This window comes from Gavialis gangeticus, unplaced genomic scaffold (assembly GCF_001723915.1).
Source record: "Gavialis gangeticus isolate Ggan-Ray unplaced genomic scaffold, GavGan_comp1, whole genome shotgun sequence".
NCBI lineage: Eukaryota > Metazoa > Chordata > Crocodylia > Gavialidae > Gavialis > Gavialis gangeticus.
Window position 1 is genome coordinate 16,777,572 of NW_017729019.1, and position 9,431 is coordinate 16,787,002.

A 9,431-nucleotide genomic window follows, 5' to 3' on the forward strand; every position below is an offset into this window, starting at 1 on the left:
GGGAGCGGTGGAGAGAGTGCTTTTTCATCGTTGACAGACCTTTAGCCTGAGATCTCAAATAGAATGGGCCTAGAAGGTGTGTTTTCTGTCAGAGCAGGCACCCAGTGTGCTTTCTTTACCCATGAGTCCTTTTATCTGGCATGATGTGATTTCACTTTATGCTTCTGCCTTTCAGGGTTCAACGTAGACACTCTTCCCGCATATGCCAAGCGCTCCCAGAGGATGGTCATCACTGCACGTACGTGGGGGTATCCTTCCAGCAAGGAAGAAACCAACGGGTGCAGTCCCAAACTACTGTAGATAAGTAGATCAAAGCAATGAAAGTAGATGGAAATTGTAATGAGAGGGGCCATATGAGGTTAGATTTGGTTGAAAAAACGAGATATGAAACAAAGGTCTGATTTACTGAGCAATCAGTAAAACATTCCCAAGGATTTTTTTAAATAAACGATTTTAACAAATAAAATCCTCTCTTCCAGTGCTTGCCCAGCATATTGCAGAGGTCAGTAACTGGGCTGGAACCAAAAGGCAAAATGAACTGAAATTAACAGCAAACAGAACTGTAAAACTGATTAATGTTTTTAAGGACTCCAACAAGGGAGCCCAAGCATGCACAAGTAATTCAGTGACTGTAAAGCTGCTGACATTCTTTCAGTGTTGAGGACCTTCAGATCTTGGCTTTAGGAAACTTCCAAAACCTGTGCTTGAATGTTCACGTATTCCATGCTCTGCCAGCCCCTCTGTGTGCATCCAAAGAGCGTCTGGTTTTCGAAGGTCTGTTGAGCCTAACATGCTTGGGAGAAATTAGATTTAGATTTTTCCGTAACCAGTGTAAAGGATTGGGGCATCATTTGCCAAACTATGTGCTGTTACCCTGGTGTTCTCAGTGCCCATTGGACTTCTCAAGCTGGTTTTAATTATTGCTCATGTATTTGGTATGTGGGATGAATACAGGCCACTGACAGTTTAAACTAATGATTTTTCTTCTGTGTGATATGTAATGCAATCTAAGACTTTTGCTTATGGGAAATGGTCTATTCCTATTACACTCTAAAAGGTCTATTGGTACAGGTATCGGCTCAGTTTAGCATGGCATGTCTCTCGTTACGCCGAGTGTTTGGCTGAGCAAAGATGAGTGATCTTGTTTTATTTAACTGCAGCCCCTGTGACAAATCAGCCTGTGACTCCCAAAGCCCTGACAGCTGGACAGAACAAACCTCATCCATCGCACATCCCCAGCCATTTCCCTGAGTTCCCAGATCCTCACACCTACATCAAAACTCCAGTGAGTGAGAGAAGCTTTGTGAAGTATGCCACTTGTCGCTTTGGAGCTATGGGAACAGGAATCTATCGCATATAAGTACTTTATTATAAGTCTGGTCCCTGTTCATCACAGGGCTTGTTTTAAATTCCCTGGGCCACCCTTACTTGCGGGTTCATGGATTTCAAACCTTCCAAGCTGAATGGTTTCCGCTGCATTGCTTTGGTTTATGTGTATTGTTCACAGTCTAATGATATTGACTGTGCCCGTTAAGCGTGTAACAGGGCTACTGCCTGCAATCCCAAATCTTCTTATTCTTGTTGTTCTCTCCCTCCCTTATCAACAGACGTACCGGGAGCCTGTTTCGGATTACCAGGTCCTGCGGGAAAAGGCAGCATCTCAGAGGCGTGATGTAGAACGGGCTTTGACTCGCTTCATGGCAAAGACGGGAGAGACTCAGAGTCTTTTCAAGGATGATGTCAGCACGTTTCCATGTAAGAGCCACCTAAAGATGTACCATGCCAGACAGTACGTTAATGGTTAGCTACTCCTTGTAGGTATTTCTAGTTCCCATGACTACAGAATCTGTGATGGATTTTTTTTCCAGCGTCCCTGAGGTAAGGAAATATTATCCCCATTTTACAGATGGAGAACTGAGGCTCAGATTTCTGAAGGTTGCTCGAGGGGATTGGGTGGGGGGGTGTCTCTGGCAGAACAAGGACGTGAACCTGGTTTTCCTGAGTCCCAGATTAACCAAAGGACTGTCAGTTATGAGGGGTATTGTCTGGTCAGAGTGCTGTGTACCAGGACTCTGGTTCTAATCTAGGCTAAGCCATTTTGTTACTTTCGGCAAGTGGCATCTCTTCTTTGGGCCTGGCTTTCACAAGCGCTGACATGGAGCAGCTTACGAAGCCAGTAGGAGCTACGTGTGCTCAGTTCCTCTGATTAATTGGGCACGTGGTGCCTCAGGAAACTTGGTCTAGTCCTTTATTGCTTATTTCCTTCCTGCTACCCATTGTCTCAGGCGTAACGTGAATTTAATCAAGAAACATCTCCTGTGGGGCTGACTGCATTCTCTTTCCCCTAGTGATTGCTGCCAGACCGTTCACAATACCATACCTGACGGCTCTTCTCCCCTCGGAGCTGGAGATGCAGCAGATGGAAGAAACAGATTCGTCCGAGCAAGATGACCAGACAGACACAGAGAACCTCCCCCTCCATATGAGCACGGTATGCCCCACCTCAGAGCCTTGGGAATCTTCAGGGCCACCTTGACTCTTCGGGTGTGATTCTCCTCTGCCTGGCTCCTTTGGGCATTGTTTCCACATGGATCAAGGGGCTACAAGATTTGGTAGATTTGGGGAGTATTTGTACCCCTTTTGCACTGGTGTAAATGGCTGACAAATTGCCCTTGTTTTTTACCATGGTTTGTCTGATGGCACAGAGCCTCATGGGCATTAAAGTTGCATCCTCAATGTGATTGATGCTCTTACTCCAGCATTAGAGAGGAAGTGTTTCCCTGGGATCTTGTGCTGTTCTCCTAGTGACCTGCTTCTGTTAGAAATCAGGGCTTGTCCTCCTCTGTGCTGCTCATGGTTATACCCTGTTTGTCTGGTCAGGGTGCACAGTTCGTGTTTCCTTATAGAGCTTTGTCCTAACTTTGCCTATTTATTGTCTTATGTGGCAGGATGATTCGGGCACTGAGAAGGAGAATGCATCGGTGCTACAGCAAAATACATCCCTGTCTGGCAGCCGCAACGGAGAAGAGAACATGATTGATAATCCCTACCTCCGGCCTGTGAAGAAACCCAAGATCCGCCGGAAGAAGTGAGCTGAAGCAGGTTGACTGCATGGAGGAGGGAGACCAATTCTCCTCTGACTGTTCCAGGGAGGTGTCCTCTGCTACTGAGGGTTGAATGGCAAAGGGAAGATGATCGTTTTGTACTGATCCAGCTCCATGCTTCTCTCTTCCTTCTTCCCTCTCCTTTGCTTCTCCCCGTTGGCTTGGCATGGCCAGCGTGGAAGGGGTAGCTATCATTGTAGTCCACCAGTCTTCAGACCGGACACAGCCCATCTGCTCCAGATGTGATGTTCCTCTTCTTTGTGAGCTGGATTTACTTTAGGAGGAGCAGCACAAAAGGATTTTCACTGGTTGCTGCTTCCTAATGGACTGTGCAGAATGCAGGGACTTCTGGGCTTCACGGTTCTCTTATAGACTCCGTGAAAGACAGTCTCTCCCAGCTGAGAGAGAGCATAAGCTGGGTTCAAATCTTGTTCAGTAGAACTTCTGTTTGAACCAGAAATTTGGCTGGAAGCAGAGTGCCAGATTTTAAAAACTTCCCAGAGTTTGGGCTGTCCAGAGACTGGGACATGAGTTTCACATCTGGAGTCCGCCATTCCTGGATTGGGTTTTGGTTTGGCTCTATTTCCTATTTGTCTGTTCAGGAGCCTGTTCAGGGCAGGCTTTGACAAGTGTCAGGACAGGAGGGAGACTTGCAAGAATCCTGCTTATCCTGGTGTTTAACAGCAAATTACAGAAATCATTCATACTATTGCAGGTCAGTCAGGAATTTTGATTTCCATCCTTTCTGACCCAGCAGGTCTGTGAAGTGGGTCCCTTTTTACTCCACAGATCTACTGCTTATGTGTCTTCCCATGTTATTTGTGCACTTATCTGACCAAAGCCCAAGGTGATCATCCTCACATCTTTTAGCTATGGTGCTGGATTTTGAACAGCTTTACATAGCAGCAGCGGATTTTTACTTTTCAGGCCTTATTTTCTGAGGAGACCATACAATGAGAGGCAGAAAAGCTTAGGTGGATTCTCAGTTCCTAAGCTATTTGCAATGTTGGCAGTTCAGAATAAACTCAAGAACTAAGGACTTTTGTATGGTAAACTGATTGCATACATCAGCTAAGGAGAGAAGAATAAATATAGCCCTCAAGGCCACCACTTCATGTTTGCTTCTCTGATTATAGCTGCACTTTAAAGTGCATAGTGTAGTGTTCATACCTCTCCACTTAGACTATTTTCTTGCAGTCAGAACAGCAGGATCTAGCAGCCACTTCAGGCTACCTTTCAGTTCTGTTGTTTTTTTTTTTTCTACGCAATACAGTTCCTTTGAGATTCCACCAGCTGACTGAAAGCTGCTGTATCTTGAAATGTGAAATGAAAACCAATCGACTGACAGTCCACGAGATCAATAGCGTGGCCTGTTTTCTCCTGCTGAAATACAGGGCTTCTATTTGCTAGAATCACCTCATTTTTCAGTGCTGATGCCTTTTATTTCTCAAGTGGAAAAATATTACTAGTTTCATCATGATCAGTGGCCACGGAATGATAAGTCAGCAGTTAAGCCTGCCTGTAGAGGTCCTTACTTCATTATCACTTAGCAGTTACACAAGCAAAATACTGATGGGCTTGCACAGTTTTGACTGATTTAAAGAGACCTCAGTATAGGTGGTCCACACTGCAATTAACTATATGCACTCAACCAGAGAGCTGCCCAGTGCCAAAGAGCTTTCTTTTGATTTATGTAGTTGCAAGTCACAAGGCTATTCCATGCATGGTTCCAGCAGCAGCAGAGATCACATCTCCTGTTCACAGATGAAAATGCTGCACTGAGGTCAAGACAGTTCACTTCAAATTGCCTGACCTCTCCAGGCTCCCTTATTAATCAGTTGATTATTATTCTTGGAAGCATAGAAGGTTCTAACTCCCAATACAGTGATCACAGTTGCATGGATACATGAATTCATCACAAATTTTGGCTGGGCTACACCAAAAAATGTCATTGCCCAAGACAGAAGAAAATCAGACAGCTGGTTGATTATGTAAACATAAAAAAAAAAAAATGGGCGGGGGGGAAGAGAAGAACACAAGAACATCAGTCAGTAGGAGCTGGAAGCAAAGCACAGACCTTTTGTCCCCAAGCAGTATAGGTAAGAAATGCAGTTTCTGGGGCAAAAAGTAGGACAAATCTCAATCCCACTCAACTCCAATTTTGGAAAATTCCATCTTTACACTGAAGTTAGAAGTATTCAGGACTTTCTCAGGCTCCCTAACACCCAGCCTGTTGAGCATTTGGGCAGGGAAGCAGAAGCCAGAGGGCAATGTCAGTGTCTATGCCCTTCCTTCTCTCCTTACAGGCTAGTATCTATGGTGTTACCCTTTCACCGTTGTCTTTCTTGTTACTTATGTGTACCCTCCCTTCCCTCAGTGCCTGTCTCTGTGCTGATAACCAGTATGTTGAGTCCTTGAACAGTTTGTGATACTGCCTTAGGAGACCTGGATCAGTCCATGATGCATACTGCAGACTGCACCATTGGCCTGTGCTGCCCATTCATGGAAGAGGCTTTCTGTTCACCCAGCCAACAAAGGGGCGGCATTTATGGATGCCAGGGCCTGCTGGTTACGTGAAGAAGAAACCACCCCAGCATCTTCACTCCCACCAAGTATCATCATAAGACTGCTTTTGGGAGGCAGACAAAGACTCTCGATGTGCTGTGGCCAAGATCCTGGGTAGAAAGTGTCTCTGTGCTGGGATTTGCACAGTCCTTTTAGAAACCTCATCCACTCAGAATATCTCCTTGGCCAAAAGCAGTTGTTGTTATAGCTAGTAGTGATGTCATACCCCTACCTAACAGTCCCTGAATGAGAATTCACTGTGGACCCCTGAATGTGAATTGGTTTCTGAAGCAAACTTCTGGTTTGCTTTTGACTTCAGGTGGACAAGGATTGGGATTGACATACCACCTGCACTGCCAGGTAAAATCTTTTCTCTGGATCTGATCCACCAGCAGGAACCAAGGTCCCCTTTCTTTTTCCCATCCCGTCTCTACTGAAAGAGCCCTGTCTGTGCCAGCCTCAGCCCTGTCGGGCATTGTTGTGTATAATGTATGTACATACAGACAATGTATATTTATAAAATTTCTATTTTTGGTTGGTTTTGGATTAGCCTTTTTTGGATGATAAAGATTCTTGTTTTTTTTTAAAAAAGTGGAGTGAAAAGTAGTTATTTTTAAGTTCATAATAAAATTTTATCTTCGACAGCAGTGTTGAGAGGTGAATTTGGAAAGTGCTTTGGGACTGGAGGCATGTCTGGCTGTTGAGGACCTGTTTCCCTTGGTTATTTGCATTCAGCATCTTCCTCAGTACCCACCATTTTTCCAATAATAAGGACACTGATGAGGACAGTCCTGGAATGCTGCCACTTTCTGAGCTGGAAAGTAGTGCTTAACAGCAATTACCCCTCCCTCCTTCTTTATAGGAAAGCCAGGCCTTGCATGTAGGAGTCGTGTCTTCTCTATACTAAACTTGGCTGTCTCCCTGCAAATAGCATGGGCTGAGCCTGGGGTCTACTTCACTGCTGCATTATTCCAATTTTACAGTGGTGTAGTGCCAGTGGTTCCAGGTGGATGGGAGTAACGCAGCTGGGACTCAAGCCCTTTGGTGTTTTCTGTCACTTAGGCTCTTGCCTATTGTCAGACACTTGCTCTGCAAACCCTTCGGTTGATGTGCAAAAGAGTGAAAGGCTGTGGCACTCGTGTGAGCAGATCCCATGTGGGAGTACAACTGAAGTTTAGTGTTAAGTGTCATCCTCTGAAATGATCCACAGTCAGTCTTGCCAACTCTCGGGACTTTTGGCAATGTTAAGGTCTATGCTTTGGAAATGTGACAACCTTAGCTCTTATATAAAAGAAAGAGCTATATTTTATATATATAAAAGGGCTAAGGTTGTCACATTCCTGAAGTGTAGACTAAGAACAACACCAAAAATCATGAGAGTTGGCAATGGTGAGTGTGACCCCTGTGTGCAGCTGCTCGCTTCCCCACAACAGGTCAGAGAGGCAAGAGGGGCAACGAGAACCAATTGGGACTCTTGGATTGAAACCTGGAATTGGAAAACACTGGCAATTGAAAACAAAACTTTTGGTGAGAATATGCCAAGTGTGTGACAGCTTTTGTTGGGAAGGTTTCTCAGGTCCCAGGTGGAAGATAAAGACCCCACAGTACTGATATTACCTGGACCTTACACTGGGCTTGTCAGCTGTAGATCATTAGTATCATTATCCTATTATTGTCTGTACACAAATGAAGAGCTGGGAATTGAACCCAAGGTTTGTGATCCCTCCTCCTTGTGTTCTAAACATAAGACCACACCTCCCACTTTGAGCAGCCACACCAGAAAGGTTACAGAACCAGCAACTTCATCCTTTTCAGAACCTCCTTTCTTTTGCAAGCGGAGGGACAGAAAAGGATGTAGAGGCGGAGGCTTGAGTAACTATTCTGAGTGGAGTGCGTGCAGTCTCCCCAGAGTTGTTTGTGCTCTCCAGCAAGATTAATTGCATTTAGTCCTTGGAACCGTATCGCAGGATAGCTACAAAGCTCTAACACCATCAGGTCTGATCAGACTTTCTCTTATGTAAGGAATGACGTGATGGGGTTGTCTGTAATAGCAAGGGAATGGACCTGATGATCCTGGAGGTCCTTTTTGGTCTTATGCTCTCGTTCAATTTCCCTCCTTGTCCCGTCTTACTTTATTATGCAGTTCAAAGAGAAGCGGCAAAGATCACTGCTTTTACCCCAGAATATGCATTCTGTGCATTCATTTGGAGATAGGAGCCAGGCTTGTGCCAATTAGTTGACAACTAACCAACATCCATTACTGGGAAATGACATGGGTTTTTGGTAACAAATCCACCCCACCTTCCCCCATTCATAATCTTGCTCTTAACTGATGGAGATCTGAGAGGCCTCAGAGCCAAAGGGCTTATTAGTGTCATGGAAGAAACCCCCAGGATAACATAGGGTTGCAAAATTGGACTCTGTCTTCACATGAGCACTGCAACAGAAGCCTTTTGATCGGGTTCTGCCTTGTGTTACACTGGTGTAAACCCAGAGCAAATGTATCAAACCAAAGCGAATCAAGTTTCAGTGGCTCAAACCAGAGTTGATTTTGTCCCAACTTCTACAAGTTAGGGCTACTTCTGGGAGGGTGAGTTTGGAACATCTGAACCTTACTTCATTGAGAATTAGAGGCTTAAATCCATTTTAAAGCCCTGGCTCTTCAGTGTTCGCTGTCAGATTCAAAAGAAAAAAAAAAGAACACACAGGTCTGAGTACCTGGACCTCAGCCCACCCTCCATCCCCAAGACCCCTTAAAAGTACTTGCATGCAATGGCATCTATTTCTTGGTTTGCCACTGAAGTTTCCCAGGATTTAAGAAACTCTGATTCTACTCCTGCACGTGGCCAGAACTGCTATCTTGGCAGGATGGAGCAGCACCCTGCCCATCACATGGAAACCCGAGGCTCTGTACCCCTGTGTCAGTCATTCACCTGGGAGAGGAGACCTTGGCTCCAACCTCTGCCCCAAGGACTGTTTAAAGTAAAGCTCCATTTAAAATACTAATTAGAGTGTGTAATAAAGTCTAACGAAGAGGCTGCAACTACCGTTGGGCTGGAAAGGCACATCAGTGCCCTCAACAGCTCCCCTCCATTCCCTTTACTGAGCAGCTACCACAGCTGGTATTTTCTCTGCTCTTCCCACAAGCATCCCGTGTTTCTACCTGGAGAGGTCTTCCCGGCCCTTTCCCACAGAAATTCTTCAGGAAATCCTTTTTACCACCCTCAGCTTACAGAGTTTACCAGGAAAGTTTCTCTTCTGCAGCCTTAGCTTTCTCATCTCCAGCCCAGAAGAAACCTACAAATAAACTCCCCCTGCTCCTAGATTTCTAGCTCTTCACCATGGGGAAGTTATCAAGCCAACCCTTCTCCAGCTCAGGGAAGACCCCAGGTAAACCCCTCCACTGCTGTTGCTTCTCTAGCTCTTCATTTCCTCTAGAAATCCCTATAGCTCTTTACAAGGGTCCTGATCATCCTCTATTTAGTTGCCCTGCTCCCTTAGATTTGCAAATGCTTTGCTCCCTCTCCCTATTTGTTAGGTTCAAGCACTGCCCTACCCTTCAGCTCCAGGTAAATCACACCTGAGAAGCCAGAGGTCCTTTGCTTAAAACTCAGTGCCCAACAGAGCAGCTGATCTGGATGATTCCAGCTGTGTTCCCTGGGGAAAAAACTCTTGCTTTTTTGACAAATGAGTTGGAGACTTTTCTGAAGGAGATCAGCTAGTACAAAGGAGTGTCTAGGAAAAATGGTAGTGGCTGGGTAG

General features: G+C 45.3%; 1 protein-coding gene across 2 annotated transcripts in view; it reads left to right on the forward strand.

The window, feature by feature from the left end:
* TAF8 (TATA-box binding protein associated factor 8) overlaps window positions 1-6,313 on the forward strand; it is an 8,913-nt gene extending 2,600 nt beyond the window's left edge. For both annotated transcript variants that reach the window (XM_019514252.1, XM_019514251.1), the window contains exons 4-8: window positions 176-238; window positions 1,161-1,285; window positions 1,608-1,755; window positions 2,349-2,491; window positions 2,949-6,313. In XM_019514252.1, the coding sequence (XP_019369797.1) occupies window positions 176-238; window positions 1,161-1,285; window positions 1,608-1,755; window positions 2,349-2,491; window positions 2,949-3,092 (623 nt within the window). In that variant the 3' untranslated portion in view covers window positions 3,093-6,313. The remainder of the gene's footprint in view (window positions 1-175; window positions 239-1,160; window positions 1,286-1,607; window positions 1,756-2,348; window positions 2,492-2,948) is intronic.
* Window positions 6,314-9,431: the final 3,118 nt, after the last annotated feature.